This window comes from Peromyscus eremicus, chromosome 6 (assembly GCF_949786415.1).
Source record: "Peromyscus eremicus chromosome 6, PerEre_H2_v1, whole genome shotgun sequence".
Lineage (NCBI taxonomy): Eukaryota > Metazoa > Chordata > Mammalia > Rodentia > Cricetidae > Peromyscus > Peromyscus eremicus.
The window spans coordinates 72,196,467-72,213,256 of record NC_081421.1 but is presented as its reverse complement, the minus strand read 5'-3'; the positions used below and the strand labels follow the sequence as shown (position 1 = coordinate 72,213,256).

Here is a 16,790-nt window from a genome sequence, read left to right as displayed (position 1 = left end):
CTGATTTGTTATGAGGCCTCTGCTCATTATGGGCCAAGCATGTCTAAATATCCATTAAGAGTCTAGTCACCTAGAGTCACCTAGCATAAGTATTTGTCTCTTATCTTTGGATTCCTGAGACCTTCATGTAGATAAATACATAATGAGACCATTGCTATAGCCATAAAGTTTTCAGCTTCCAACAAGCTGATTACCAGAGATGCAGACTAATAAATGAATATATAGGATAGTACATAAAACTTACATTTATAATACACTATAGGCTGTAAAAGGACTGGCCAGAACAAGTTTTATCTAGGGGCCACAAAGACAGCATACTTACTATTTCTTGTATCTACACAGTACAATCCACATAACTCAACAAGTTGTCTTGGTTTTTCATGTGCTCCTGATGATTTTACTCTGAGACCTGCCTATCTGGGATCAGATTATTGATTAAGATTTTCATTGTTTTTGAATTCAGGTTGCCTTTCTGCTTTTAGTGGAATGGTGTTCAGGAAAGACTAGGTTGTGGTGGGCTTGAGGTGACACTTTCTATTTTAGTTTGTTTTTCAGGCCACCAGGTTGTATCCCCAGACATCTATTGAAGTTGAGTAGTGTCTGCAACTATAGTCTCTGTCCAGGAATAAACACACTGCACAGAGTGTGAGTTGACTACAAAACAGTCATTCTGTACATACCATATGTTGTAGAAAATAGAAAAGAGCCCAGTACTATGATATACACGGATCACTGTGGGAGAAAATAAAGAGAAAAAGGAAGGAAACAGAGGGGCTAGTGATTGTCATTATGCTGTTATATGGGAGGTAAAGAGTGGAATGTGACCAGGAAAGAATGGCAGCCACAAAGGAAAAGGGATGGTGTTAGATGTTCATGTCTTAGTTAGAAATAGACTAAAAAGAATGAGGTCATAATATGTACTAAAATGATGTCAAACATGCTCATCTCTAATAAGGTCATTGTCCAAAGTTTCTGCAACATAAAGTAGCCCGTGTTCTTTGGGAGAGAAAAAATATAGATGACATCATGTGGAGAGAGAGGAAATAAAACAAAACAAAAAGGTATGAATCATGAGAGACATAGGTAGCTTGCTATAATGATCATGTGTATCATACAAATAAGGAAAAACTGTGGGGGGCAACAAGAGCTTGGTGGATACTGAATGTAGGGTTCGCATCTGATTTCTTGGGCTGGCAAGGAAACTTGGGACAGGGTTCAAAGTATGAGTAGGCTCTCCAACCTCAAATGGTGAACAAAAGCTTGGGCCAGAGCCTGGGTAGAAACACCTACTTCAAACAATGGACACAGTTTTTCTTATTCTTACTTGATAGTTCCTTTTTGTCCTATCAAAATTTAGAAAGAAAAAACTTCATAATATGTTTGTGTTCATGTTTATACACTTGTGTGTGTATATGCGTTTGTGGAAGACAGAGGTTAGCCCCAGGTAGTCCTCAAATTCTCTCTATCCTGTTTTGAGATAAGATCTCTCAATTGGTCATGAGTTCTCTGACTACGTCAGCCTGGTTGACCTGTGGACCTCAGGGATCTACCAGACTTGGAACCTCTTTCTGATGTTCATCACATGCCAGATAGAATGCTAGATTATTAGTGTAATCATTCTAGTATTTGGGTCATCAGCTAAACTATCTCATTTGACAATCTTCAAATGCATATGAAGACATTTCGTCGAAGCCCACAGAGAAATGTGGATAGTTCATTGTTTCTAAAATGTTGAATTTTAGTCCATTTGAAAATTCAAATATACTAGCTTTGTAGAACAAAGAACATGTGAGAAAGAGACTGTTAAAATATTTGGAATTCTTTGCTTGTCTTCTGTGCCAATAAACATTTAAAAAGTTTTCCATATTTAATAGAAGGGAGCATGATAACTGGGGAAGAAGTCATCAGAGAGAAATCTCTCCTGCTTCATCGTCTCCGTGAATATCTGTTGTCTTTTTAAAACTCAGAAGAGTTTTTCTCAGAAAGAAATTTTTTTAAATTTGATCTTAAAGCAATTTAATCATACTATCTGGAATGTGGAATGAAGATTTAGGTTTAAACCTTTTATCTGTAAATGTGAGGAAAGCCTGTGATCACTAGGTTTCTAAGCAAAATAGCCAATATAGACAACACTGGGTTGGTTTAGATAACTCACTTGTAAAGCACAGCAAGTGTGTTCCTTGTATTGTGCTCAGAGGGCTGGACATGATAACATGTCAGGTCAGTGATAGGGGGCATTTTAACACACCCACATTATATCTACTCCTAGTTGCAAAAAAGAAATTACATCGAGGTCCTAACATCTGGGTTTGGGCAACACATGTCCTTGTTATGACCCATTGAACAGAAGGAGATACAGGAGGGAAAAAACACCAAAAAGCACCATGATCTTATGTCCTAAATCTCATCTAGAATAGAGGAGAAAAATGTTTTGCCCTGAATTCTGTTCTGGCAGTTTGGCAAAATGCTTGACTACCTGGATGGGCAGTTGGGTTTAAGTGAGTGAGCAGGGGCTGCCAAGAAAGCTGAATGTTTCTCTCTTGCTGCAGGTTTGGCCTTGTTACACTCTGCTTTTGTTGCTCCCAAGCTTTCCAGATGTGCCAAATCTCATGTTTGATTTCCTAACTATACCAGGAATTAGGAGCAGAGATGCAACTGGAGGCCAGAGGTCATGATCAGCCCACAGATGAGTTTTCTTAGTTTATGCACTTAGTGTTGCCAATCAATTGACTCTATTTTTAAAGGATCTTCAGCCAATTGAAAATATGTAGAAGGTTGAAGTATGGGAAAATTCATTCTAGCAACAAAGTACCATAAAAGAATAGATATGTCACCATCTTGTTAAGAAAGTTGATTCCACACTCACCCTCTTCCTTGAGCTGTTCTCTGCTTCCCAAAGCTCACACTCCAGTATTTGGAGATAAAAGATCAAGCATTGACTGTTTTTGGTGTTTACCATGCTCTTGTGGATGGCCTCTTAGACTATGCACTGGACACTCTGCTGTGTCCCCAGAGGCCACCCTTCTTAGTGCCCAGCTCTGTCCTGCACTCAAGACACCCACTGTTTTTTTTTAAACCTACCTTAAGTGGTGTCCATCCTCTATACTCTCCTTGCTCTCCTTTTTCCCCATCTGCACACTCCTTCTTCTCACAAACTCTCCTGCTGTCCTCCCTGCATAGACCCACCTGACTCTCCAAGTCCCATCTGGTTTCTGAAGCTTTACTGGACACCTTCTGTCCAACTCCATTCTCTTCGGTCATTTTTACATCACACTTAAACCCATGGATGATCACTTCCCTGTGCTTCCCTTATTCCTTGACCACAGACTGCAGAATCCTGAGGAAAAGGGAAGGAGGCTCTCAAGCTGGAGCTGCTGCCATTTTCCTGTGTCTTTGCTGCCCCTTGTGGTGTTTTACTTGCACTGCAAAGGGTTGTGTGCAGAGTGTTTACCTCTATCTTACCTAAGTAGCATGCTTCATTGCTGTCTGCATTCAACTGTCAAATGCTGGTTAATCGTTAGTTAATACTTGTGTTCTCTTTAGGTTACTACACATTTCCTGACTAGCTTCCTCTGCTCAGACAATATTGAAAGCAAAGTGGAGAAATGGAAGGAAGTAAAGAGGTACAATGTCAGAAGAGGCCCTGTGGAAGTGAGATGGAGACATGGAAGATATAAGGAGTGGAAATTAAATAAATAGGGGGAAACCTCTTTCGGATTCAAGGCTGAGTAGGAACACAAGTTTGGATGAATTTGTTCTGTTCCTTTTAACCTTCCAGGAACTCAGGTTTGTCTTTATTGTGTGAACATTAAGGTAGAAGTATGGGGTTATTAATGACTAAAATACCTGTCACAAATATATCCAGGTATATTCTAGAATCTTTCACGACACTGACTTTGCAGGTGGTGGCTGAGAGTTTCTCCCTCTCCTGCCTCGCTCCCCAGGGCCATTTGTTAAGGAGTACACAGTCTTCCAGGTACCCCTCAAGGTTCTGGGGAGCCTTGTGTGTAGGTCTAGGTAGGCAGAAAGGAGGCCAAGAGAGCTGGAGCTCTGCCAATGAGGAACAGCCTACTCTTCAGAGCTGCTGCCTCTATAAAAAGCAAGTGCAGGCTACAAGGTTTACAGGGAAGATTACATGTTATCCACAGTCTCTGCTGAAGTGAACTTTCCGTCATCCCATCAGGGGGGTGGATCTCTCATACATGACATGGGATTGGGATCCCTGTCTGGAAGGTATGAAATGAGGTAATCTATATGAATCATGTCGTCAGTGCCCACATGGTTGGTTAAGCCCAAGCTCAAATTCATACTTCCTGTGAGTAAATGCCATTTCCAGGTTCCATTTGTGATCTGGATGTGCCAAGCCTGGCTATGGAGGGAAGCCATAACAATGCCCAATAATAGAAAGATGCTGTCTCCAGGTAAGGCATTGCAATATTTATTGCTCTTTCTGTTGAGCTTTATAAAGCAATGGGGTTTTTCAAAGGCAGAATGTGATCTAGGGCTTGAGAGTGGAAAGAAAACCAGTCCTGCAATCCAAGTGAAGGGAAATTGTAACTGCTGAACGCTTTAGTCACAGCAGCTGAGACATAGCAGCCTCTGTGTCCCTGGGCAGGTGTTGGGGGAGGAAAGCCTGTGTCTGGGCCAGTGACGGGCAAAGCATCTGGTGACTTGAGGAAGACACCAAGTTGGAAGCAGGACCTGGGTTGTGCCTCTATCCCTTCTGGAGGACCTGACAACTACCAACTGACAGCACCCAGTGCCATGTCCCTGCCATGGTCACATCACTCAGACTTTGTGTTCAGTGTCCCCTTGTGCTGCTCCACCAGTGACCCGATCCACTGAGAAGTTTTCTGCCTGGCTTCCTCCCAGCTGACAAGTGGCTCATAGCCCAGATCTCGCTGAGCTTTCTTGTAGGAGAAGGTGAACACACTATTTGACAGGGTGACTAAGTAGCGGTTAAAAGGAGGCTGGTAACTGTAGATTGGATGCAGCAGGAAGCTCACAGTTTCCAACAGGAAGGCGAGACCGTAGAGCATGGGCAGAGGAAGGCTCCAACTGGAATCCAGGTGGAAGCCCCATTTCTTGCTTACAGTGAAGTTTAAATCATCATAGCTTTGGTGAGGGGTGTCATCTGAGATGTAGTAGAACTGACCTTGGATCCTTGGTGACTTCTTGGGGTCTCGTAGGCCCCTGGCAGCCAGAACGTGTGCCCAGGCCACATTACCCACATATACTGGGTTAACTGTAGAAAATTTGCCAATAACATTAAGAATACCATTATTATTGAGGGCCCTGACCATTGTAACATAAATGAATGGACTTTTTTCCCCATAGATATACATAGGTCTCAAGGCACAAGTATGCAAAATGCCACCATTTTTTAGGCTGCACCCATTGGCTGCCAGCACTGCCTTCTCACCCATCTTTTTGCTATATGAGTATGGATCAGACCATGAATTTTCATGCAGTTCTTCCTCATGGCCATTCAGGACAATCTCCTTGTAGGAGTTGGGTCCAGCAACATCAACTGAGCTGGTGTAGATGAAGGCTGGCACACTAGCCTGGACACAGGCCTCCAACAGGTTCTGGGTACCTAGTCACAGACAACATATAGTCAGTCTCAGGAAATAAACTCAGGCATCCACATAATTCTTGTTCATTTCCACCCTAATCCCAGCTCCATTGTGCATTCTTTCCAGGTGAGAGCTAGGGGAGGAATACCAAAGACTTTTGTCACCTTCCTGCAGGTATGCATGTGCCACTTCAGGGAGATGGATTAAAAACCAGAAAGGATATTTTTGACATATTCCTGATTTCTAAATCAAATATTTTTCTTTCGTAAAGGAGTCTTGGAGTGTCCAAATTGAAAGTCAACATAAGGAAAACATAGAGCAGCTTTGGAGAGGGTGTAATAATGATACAGAGATTTGTCCTTGGTGCTCAGGGTGAGGACATTACATAGAAATCCCATGCAAACTTACCTGTTTTACCCTAACATATTACAAAGCCATAATGCAGAAAGGACCACCAACTAAAGGGAATTACCTACTTCCTCCAGAGGAGATCCACAGTGGGCTGAGAAGCTATTGTTAAAGACAAGGGAACTAGTGACTCCTAAAAAACTAGAGTGGGCAGGGAAGTGCTGGGTCATTCTTTCCTGCAGACATCTGTGGGGAAGCTTTTCCATGGTCTGTGCAGATGGGCAGAGTGGCTCTCACAGAACGAAAATACCACATGCTGTGCTGGCTATCACCTGTCAGGTCTGGATCTGGCCAGCAGGGCAGTGGGTAGATGGAAGTTGAGGATTTGGAGTTGGAGTCCAGTTGCACTGGCATGGAGATGGATAACTTTTCTAGCAGTTGAGGGGACAGGATTGTGACTTTAAATCTTCATTCTCTTAATACTTCGGGCATTCTGATCATGTTCTTCCCCTCTTACTTTGTTTTCTTCACTGGAACTGTTGAGACTAGGGTCAGGAGGGGTGTCAAATCGGTTAAGAGCACTGGTTGCTTGCTTTCCCAGAGAATCTGAGTGTGACTCCAGTACTCATGTGGCCGCTTACAACTGTCTGTAACTCCATTTCTAGGGGATCTAATGCATTTTTCTCACCCCATTGGCAGCCAGCATGCAAACAGTGCTCAGACATGCTTGCAGGCAGAAACCAAAAATAAAATAAAAATGTAAAGAAGTATTGAGACTAGCAGCTGTGTGCTCTGCTCTCTGAGAGAGGTGAGCAAGCACAGCAGATGTTTCAAAGTAGGAGTCCCTTCCCCAAACCTGTTTTTCTGTTTTCATTTTTCCACCTGTTCCATATCTTCCTGAGGCTCTGTACCTTTCACGTTGACATCCACGATGGTCTGTCTGGGAATAGCACCTAAGCAGTCAATGACAGCAGCAGTGTGGATGACAACAGAGACGCCCTCACAAGCTCTCCTCAGGCACTGGGCATCCAGAATGTCTCCCTCCAGCATTGTCACCTTGGTCTTTGTCTGTAGGTCTGAGGAACACAAAGCAGGTCACTGGGAAGCTTTCTGCACAGGATGGAAGTTTCCTGACACAGTATCAGTGACCTAGGCCTTCAAGGGTAGCCAGAGTGAGGAGATCCTGGGGAGGAGGCCTTTCTATTGAAGGAACAATAAATGCTCAACAGTCAGAATGTATCATTTGTAGGAAAGGAGGAAGCATCTGTGTCTACCCCACCCTTTGTAGAAAATGAGTCTGAGCAGTGAGATGTGATTTGTGCTTTGTACATAAAAACAGAGTGATGGGAATTCATACAGTGATTAAAGGAACCAGAGAGGTGGTGGATGTCAAATGTAAAAAGGCACAACTAGGATTTAATTGATAGAGAACGGGGAATCATTTGAGGATTCAGACTGAAGGAGAAACAGAGGCAGAGTCCTGCCCTGGGAAGCTGTAACAGTGCTCTCAGGTTGCTAATGGACAGGCATGAAGACATAAGAGTAACCTGGGCAAGCAACAGGTTAATCAGATTGTGTCCTCCAGAGTTCCAGTGAGGAGGACCCAGAAGAGGGAGACATGAAGATGGAAAACTGAGCTCTGCCCCTGACATATCTTGATACTTTCTGAGTCTGGGCTGAGCACAAATGAAGAGTGAGCTCAGTTACAGAGAGGAAACTGGAGCCCCAGTGAGAGAACTCAGAATGGGCTCCTATGATGGGTTTGCTTGTCAGCATATGGCAGATGTCAGAAGTGTGCATTGCACACCAGTCAGCCACCAAGAGACCTGCATTGCAGACACTAAGCCAGGGCACTGGATAAATCAATATCCTCATGCTTCTCTGACATCCATAGGATGACACTGACTGCCGTGCTGGCAGCTAAATTATCCCACAAAGTTAGCATTGTGACACATGCAACCTACACGAGTCCCTGACAGTGTCCTCTGCTGGGGATGTCTTTCTGTATGTTGTGAATATGTGTTGTTCCCATTGGTTAATAAATAAGCTTCTTACTTATGGCAAGGCAGCTTAGAGGCAGGTGGGAAATCCAAGGACAGAGACAGGAAAGAGAAAGGCTGAATCTGAAGAGACATCAGCCTGCCATCTAAGGAGCAACATTACAGCAGACCGGTAAAGCCAGGGAACTTGTGGCAAAATATAGATTAATAGAAATTGGTTAATTTAAGATATAAGAGCTAGCTAGCAAGAGGCCTGCCATAGACCATACAATTGGTAATTAATATTAAGCCTCTGAATGATTATTTTATAAGGGACTGAGGAACTGTGGGGCCTGGCAGGACCAGAGGAATGAATGTCTGCAGGGCCAGGCAGGACCAGAGGAATCAATGACTGCGGGGCCAGGCAGGACCAGAGGAATCAATGACTGGGGGGCCAGGCAGGACTAGAGGAATGAATGACTGCAGGGCCAGGTAGGACCAGAGGAATCAATGACTGAGGGGCCAGGCAGGACTAGAGGAATGAATGACTACAGGGCCAGGCAGGACTAGAGGAATGCATGACTGAGGGGCCAGGCAGGACTAGAGGAATGCATGACTGTGCGGCCAGGCAGGACTAGAGGAATGCATGACTGCGCGGCCGGGCAGGACCTGAGAAAAACTTCAGGCTATAGTCCTCATGTCTGAGCCTTTTTCCTCATTCACTGCAGGGTTATCTTGAAGATGTGAGGATAAGGCTGCTGGGAAACCACACTTTCCACCTAGACTCTGCCCTTACCCTAGGGATAGCAATTTCAGCAAAGAATTACGTGCTGCTCCAGCAAAGTCTGCCGTCATTTTCTTTGTCAAGATGAAGGACAGAGAGGAATGATTGGAAAGACACTGAAGGAATCCAGGGGAGGCATCTGTGGCCCTGCAGGCCCTCACCTGACTCTGCTCTTTGTATTGTCCTGCGTATGTTCTGCCTGATGCAGGCACTCATTCTCTGCATCCTCTGACTCTCTGTCTCACTTAAAGAGCCTCATTTTTTTATTTTTCCAACTCTACAGGAGGATGCTATATGGCTTTCCTCTGTAAAATATAACAAGAAATGGAACAGTCAGCCAGCCCCAGGACAAGTAGGAAAGGCAGCAAACTGCTGATGAAGTCTCCAACCCCAGAAGCTTGCTGATGCTGTGGAGCACTAAACAAATCTATAAATCCAAAATAGCACATTAGAAAGAGAGAACAGAGGGGACATTTCCCAATGGGAAGAAGGCCAGAGGCCTGGAGGTCCATCAGTTGTCCTCATGGCCACCTTCTCTAGATCTGGGATAAGCCAGACTTTAGCCTCCCAACAGCTGGGTGATGTAGTTTATGCTGTGTTTTCATGATTCTTCCTGATGAGTGTGAGCATGGGAGAAGAGTTATGCTCCAAGTGCTCCCTGTTTGCTAGACACCGAGCCCCCTCAATGTCCAGTCAACATTCACAGCCATCACACAAACAGCCTCTGGCTTACTTACTAGAGAATTCCTTCCTGGTTTCTGGTCTGAAGACTTTGTCCAGGGCTCTGACTTCCTGCAGCTCTTTCTCCTGAGCCAACAAGCGGATGATCCTCTGGCCCAGAAACCCTCCAGCTCCTGTCACCAGGCAGCTCCACCCTGGCATGGTCAACACAGGAAGCAGATGGCAATGGGAGCAGGTGTGATGTAGGTGACCCTAGAAAGGTCAAGTAAAGAGGGCCAATGAGAACAGTTTTCCAGTAATCCCCAGATTCACTCTACCCGATTTGTGCAAACACTGCCTCACCAGCACCAAGGGACTAAAATAAATGCAGTGTTCCACCCTGCTAAACTTTTAGAGAGAGAATGGAAGGGTCAGAGTGATGTTGGCCTCAGCCCTCAGCACCCGAGTTTTACGCGCTGGTCTCTTGATCCATCATACTTTGACTCATGCCTACTTTGGGGTCATTATTTATTCTTTCCTGTGATCCCTCCTCCCCAGTAACTAATGTGACATGTTATATCCTTTGTTCTTGACACAGAAAGAAAAGTCAGCTTCAAGGCTATGTTGTGACAAAGACTTCATTATGTTTGGACATGTGCAATTCTTTCAGGATTTTTGTTAACATATAAAGGACCAGTAGACATAAAACACTGAAGTTTTTTTTTTTTTTTCAAAAAAATAAGGGCCTTGGAGGTGCATGTCTTTAATACCAGCACTTTGGAGATAGATTCAGGATCTCTGTGAGTTCATGGCCAGGCTAGTCTACATAGTGAATTTTTGGATAGCCACAGCTGCATAATGAGACCCTGTCTCAAAAAGCAAAACAAAACAAAAATAATTAGAGTTACTAGATGCAATCAATTACAGTGTTGCATCTCAGGATAATTACATGAAAGTTTTTTTAACCAAAAATTAAATTTATTTCATGAATACCTACAATGCAACCCAGTAAGCATTTTTGAGACTATTTTGTTTAATATGCTTTATTAAGACATGAGTCACACAAATAGCTTCAGGCTAATAGACTTTATTAGAAAGCACAAGTTCAGTGACTGATCAGTTCAGATTCTAGGTAACTACTGATAGACCCAATGACGTGTGTTAGTACGGCAGTAGTAAATCAGCAACGCTGCCTGAAAAGATCATGGGCAGCTTCAAGGATGTGTAGCCTTGAAGTTGGATCTTGATCTACTTAAACAGAAAGAAAACAACCAAGAAAATACAGATTAAAAGGCTCACTTAATACTGTGGGTATGTGCTGTGCCTCTCTTTCAAGAATTCCAGAACCAAGGCAGCTACTTTTTCACTTGTAGAACAATTCCCAGTAAAGATTTGAGTTTTCTGTCAGCAAATCAGCCAACAGTTCATCCAATGGCCTTGATCACAGGGTGTGAACTTAAAGGAGAATAAATAGGTAAATCCCCAGATGAAATGCTGGAAATTGTCCAGTGCAATAAGCATGTCTGAAAGAAATGCCATCCTTGACAGATTTCCTTTTGTCTTAGCTCTGAGTGTGACCAGAAATGTCCGTCCTTGCTTGCAAACTTCAGGAACTTGCAATGGGAACACTATTAGTCATCAAGTAATGCACATAGATTCCAAAATCTCCGTCCCAAGACCTTTGGGCTCCCATTAAAGAAGGCAAGTTAGTAGCAGCCACTTTCTTATGTGGCTGATGTCACAAGAGAGATTGCCACAGTGGCTCTCATCATGGAGGCTTGTACCAGTTTGAATTGAAGATAGTAGAGGTACTTCTAAAGCCCACAGCTCAGAGGTACTCCAGTACGCTGCTATGTGCTACTTAGAACTTGGTTCTTTCCTCTACCTTTAAAACATGTAGGTGTGACCACACATCAACATAGCCAGTCTATAGGTTGTTCAGGTCAATCAACCTTCACATGCATATCACACACATACACACAAAGACACAGACCATGTCCACTACCCCAGAAAACTCCTCCCTGCCTTTTTATAGAACAGACTATCTACACCTGGTCTACTGTAGAGATGTCTACTTTCTGATTTTATGCATATGAAATTCTTATTATATTACCACATTCTGACAATTTTTTTAAGGTACTTTTGGTTCTTGATATATGTTGGAACATACAATCAAAACTAAAATTAAGCTTTGTTCATAGAATAAAAAAAAACTTGATTTTTTTTCCATTTTGTCTACTTCCTTGTTTTTCTGTCCTCCAGCACAGTACAGTTTTTTACAATAGGCATTAGGTTCTTTAATCGCTCTGGGGAGGAGTTTCCCCCGTGGTGACAGGGAATGACTGAACCAAATTTGATATGGGAGCCTGTTAGAGGGCCTCCAAGATGTTTTCTGATGGCAAAGAGTTACCCTGTCTGCCTGTTGTTGATCTGCATTCATTGGTCCAGTGTAGGCCTTTGCTGCACCTTCTGCATACTCCAGAAGGGAGAGCCTTCTGTTTGGATTAGTCCTAAAAAATCATTGTTTCTAGGAATGTCCTGTCTATAATTCCTTTTTGGGTGACCTTATTTGCCACAATGAAAACACATGACAATTCGATTTTTCTTCAAGCCTCTGGAAATCACCTCCTCTACGCTGTGGGATGTCTTTCTGTACTCTGTGAATATGTACTGCTCTGATTTGTTGATAAATAAAGCTGCATTGGCCTATGGCAGGGCAGAATGGAGCCAGGTTGGAAAATCCAAGGGAGAGAGTGAAAGGAGAAAGGAGAGGCAAGTGATGCCATCCTGCTATCAAGGGAGCAGCATGTAATGGCACACAGGGAAAGCCATGGTACATGCGACAACATAATAGATTAGTAGAAATGGGCTGAGTTTAGTTATAAGAGCTAGCTAGCGCTGGGCGGTGGTGGCGCACACCTTTAATCCCAGCACTCAGGAGGCAGAGCCAGGCGGATCTCTGTGAGTTCGAGGCCAGCCTGGTCTCCAAAGCGAGTTCCAGGAAAGGCGCAAAGCTACACAGAGAAACCCTGTCTCGAAAAACCAAAAAAAAAAAAAAAAAAAAGTGCTAGCTAGCAAGAAAATTAAGCCATAGGCCGTGGCCATGCAATTCATAATTCATATAAGCCTCTGTGTGTTTCCTTAGGTCTGAGTGGTTGCAGGACTGGGCAGGACACAGGAAAACTTCCAGCTACACCTCTATCCAAGCATCATCATAGTTATGAGATTTAACATTGACTGCATCTCAGATTCATTCCTCGATGGGTGATGACCTTGTCTATAAAGGCCTAATTGTCTCTTTGCATTGTGAATTAGCATTTTCAAAAGCCAAAGATTCAATTATTATCTGTCTAGCTTCTGAAATTGGTATCATTGTATTTATAGCTGAAGACAATCTTTGTAAAAAAAAAAAAAAATCAGTGGAGGTTTCTTTTGGGTCCTGTATAACTTTAGTAAATGATTTAGTTCTCTTTCCACCTTCTTCAGTTCTGTCCCAAGCATTCAAAGCTGCTGCACAGCATAGAGCCAGGGGGTGGACATCATATAGAGGCTGTCTTTGTACATCAGCAAGTTTCCATGGTCTTTCAGTTTTAACACTGTTTGAAAGTCCAAAGTTCAAAGCCTCTTCTAAGACGCAAGACAATTTCTTAATTGTAACTCTTTGTAAAATGAGAAAGCAAATTACATTCTTCCTACAAATGATGGCATAGAAGATACAAACCCAGCAGGACAAACTCCAAATCTTGTAGCTCCTTGTCTGATGTCAGAGGACTTAGCTGGTTCTGCTCTTCTAGCTTTGGTGCCTACAACATACTCTCTCCTGGAATGGTTCCACTCCCTCTCTACCTTGGCAAATGTGTCATGGCTTTGGTGTAATCAACTTCTTGGGATCTCCAGTACAATCCAGGTTTCACTTTCGTAGCTTCACACAATGGCCTCTCCAAGCCCTCATGCAGGGACTTCCCCTGCCACTTGCCTGATCTCAGTAGCTGTGTTTAATCATGGAGGAAGACTGCACAACCCCTTTACTTATGTATCCTTCATGACTCTAAAGACAGAATCATAGAGATAGTACTGCCAAATTCATCTACCAACTTGGGGTGAGTCACGACACCTTTGAGAAGAAACACATTTGTAACAGCTTTGAGTTTTTATGGCTTTTTGCTTTTTAGGAGCAGAAACTGTCTTAAGCCTTTTCATTCCACATTATGGAAGCTTAGTTGAGTGAGATCTTACTCTGGGTGGAACCCTATCTTTATCTCAATGTGCGTCAAGGCCTCTCCTTGATCTCTTTCAACACAAGCCTTGGCCCTAACATTAAATTTCCTGGTATTCTTTTTTTCTTTTTCTTTTGCTTCAAATTGTACATTTTATATTTCTTCTTTGCCCTACTTGCTTCTTTTTAACTGTAGGCCCATATAAAATTGATGTCTAGTGACCATACAACAGAATCATTAATTTAAGTTCTCTAGAAAACTATTTTGCCAAGGAAATTAGTCCATTGCTTTTCAATTTAGTCTAAGGTAAATTCTTAGAAGAAAGGCTGAAGGCAGACATATTCTTTGCTGAAATATAACAAGAATGGTCCCTAGCCCAGTTTCTAATATTGTTACCCTCTGAAACTTCTTGAGCTGGTCCTCCACAGTACCTGTTACTATCAGCAGTACTGCCTTCTGAGCTCCTATGACATTCCAGTGTTGGAACACTACCTTCTGTATTACATTCTTATATCAGGAAAGCACAAAAGGAGAAGCTTTACTAACAAAAGAATGTTTAGGATGGTACTGCTACATAGTCTAGGTTTCATGTATTAGCTGTTAGAATGCTTAGTATCTGGAGTTCTTGAGACTTGTGGAAAAATTTTCCCTCTTCTATGTCATTTTTGAATGATCATATCCCTGTCCTCTATAGTCATAGAGATCAAATTTGGGAAGGAGCAGTCTAGGACAGATTTTCAAGCTATAGGACTAAATGGAATAGTCTGAACTTAAAATATTCATTGATTAAAAGTGTTAGAGTCTCAAGATACAATCCTGGACAGACATATCAAGATTTCTGAACAGAGGTACAAGAGTCACCCAAGGAGACTGAGCAGGAGGTGGGAGATGGAGGACAGTGAAGACAGCATGACACTGAGGAAGTCAAGTCAAAAAAGAACATTTCAGGCCAGAGAGATGAACCAGTGTTTCTGTGTGTATAGTGATCTTCCAGAAGACTTGAGCTTGGTTTGTAGCACCCATGTCAGGTGGGTCACAACCTCCTGTAACTCCAGCTCCAGGGTATTCAATGTCCTCTTCTGGTCTCCAAGTATATTTGCATACATGTAGCATACACACATAATACACATAAATAAAATAAAGTAAATTTAAAGAGAAGGAGGGTGTACCTGAGAGGAGAGTTCTGGATGTCATGAAGGCATCTAATTCAAGAATATAGACTTGGCTCTTGGTTTGGGTAATATTAAGTTCATTAGTAAGATCAATGTCTTCAAGGAGTTGTGCTGAAATCCATTTGGAAATCAATAGCAAATTCATCTGGGTAGGAGGAGCAGATTTTTAAAAAGTGAAGGGAATGAAAATACTAATAAAAATCTTATTTAAGAATTTTTATGTGGAAGATCTCATTTTAAAAAAACTACTGTAGGCAATGGAGTCAAAGTTTTGTTCTTATCATGTAGCTTTTGAATCTGAGCTATTCTTTTTACTGATATCTAGCTCCTAGTATTGTAGGTTACCAAAATGAATCATAGAGACTAGGAATTCAATACAAAGAGAACGTTGGCTTTGGGACCAGAATGTTCATTAGTAACTTGATAGTAACAACTTCCATGAGAAGTTGCTCAGCAAGTCTAGGGTGTTTTGGATGTGGGCTGGCTAGTTTTTAAGACAACTTGACACAGCTAGAGTCATCTGAGAGGAAGAAACTTTGATTAAAAAATGCCTTTATAAGATTTGGTTTTCTTTCCCTCGACCCTCGCCCTTCACTACCCCCACTCATGTCCAGGCTGTTCATGTAGATCTCATTCCATTTCTCTGTCATTGGGCGATCCCCATGTCTTTCTTGGGGCCCTGTTTTCCAGGTAGCCTCCCTGGTGATGTGAGTAGCAGTCCAGTCATCCTTGTTCCACATCTAGTATCCTGCTATGAGTGAGTACATACCATGTTTGTCTTTCTGAGTCTGGGTTACCTCACTCAGGATGATTTTTTCTACATCCATCCATTTGTCTGCAAACCTCATGATGTCATTGTTTTTCTCTGCTGAGTAGTATTCCATTGTGTATATGTACCACATTTTGTTTATCCATTCTTCAGTTGAAGGGCATCTAGGTTGTTTCCATGTTCTGGCTATTACAAACAATGCTGATATGAACATAGCTGAACAAGTGCTCTTGTGGTGTGGTTGAGCATTCCTTGGGTATATACCCAAGAGTGGTATAGCTGGATCTTGGGGGAGATGGATTCCCAATTTTCTAAGAAAGCACCATATTGATTTCCAAAGTGGTTGTACAAGCTTGCATTCCCACCAGCAGTGGAGGAGAGTTCCCCTAGCTCCACATCCTCTCCAGCATAAGGTGTCTTCAGTGTTTTTGATCTTAGCCATTCTGACAGGCGTAAGGTGGTATCTCAGAGTTGTTTTGATTTGCGTTTCTCTGATGATTAGGGATGTTGAGCAATTCCTTAAATGTCTTTCAGCCATTTGAGTTGGGAGCAGGAGATCCCAGCTGGATCAACAACAGAGAGGGAGAACAAGGAATAGGAGACCATGGTAAATGAAGACCACATGAGAATAGGAAGAAGCAAAGTGCTAGAGAGGACCACAGAAATCCACAAAGATACCCCCACAACAGACTGCTGGCAATGGTCGAGAGACAGCCCGAACTGACCTACTCTGGTGATGGGATGGCCAAACACCCTAATTGTCGTGCTAGAAACCTCATCCAACTACTGAGGGATCTGGATGCAGAGATCCATGACTAGGCCCTGGGTGGATCTCTGGGAGTCCAATTAGTGAGAATGAGGAGGGTTTATATTAGCGAGAATTGTTGAGACCAAGGTTGGATAAAGCACAGAGACAAATAGCCAAACGAACGGAAACACATGAAATATGAACCAATGGCTGAGGGGTCACCAACTGGATCAAGCCCTCTGAGTGGGTGAGACAGTTGATTGGCCTGATCTGTTTGGGAGGCATCCAGGCAGTGGGACCGGGTCCTGTGCTCATTGCATGAGTTAGCTGTTTGAAACCTGGGGCCTATGCAGGGTCCCTTGGCTCGGCCTGGGAGGAGGGGACTGGACCTACCTGGACTGAGTCTACCAGATTGATCTCAGTCTGTGGGGAAGGCTTTGCCCTGGAGGAGATGGGAATGGGGGACGGGCTGGGGGGAAGGTGAGGGGGCGGGAGGGGGCAGAACAAGGGAATCCGTGGCTGATATGTAGAACTGAA

General features: G+C 43.1%; 1 protein-coding gene across 2 annotated transcripts; it reads right to left on the bottom strand.

Moving 5' to 3' along the window:
- Positions 1-4,550: 4,550 nt before the first annotated feature.
- Positions 4,551-9,569, bottom strand: LOC131912601 (3 beta-hydroxysteroid dehydrogenase/Delta 5-->4-isomerase type 1-like). 2 transcript variants are annotated; one of them, XM_059264910.1, is made up of 3 exons: positions 9,425-9,569; positions 6,836-7,000; positions 4,551-5,596 (listed from the first exon to the last, which is right to left on the bottom strand). In XM_059264910.1, exons 1-3 carry the CDS (start codon positions 9,567-9,569, stop codon positions 4,785-4,787), a joined length of 1,122 nt encoding a protein of 373 aa, XP_059120893.1. In that variant the 3' UTR covers positions 4,551-4,784. The 2 variants fall into 2 exon arrangements, with proteins under 2 accessions (XP_059120893.1, XP_059120894.1); XM_059264911.1 differs by lacking the exon at positions 6,836-7,000.
- Between the last annotated feature and the right edge of the window lie 7,221 nt (positions 9,570-16,790).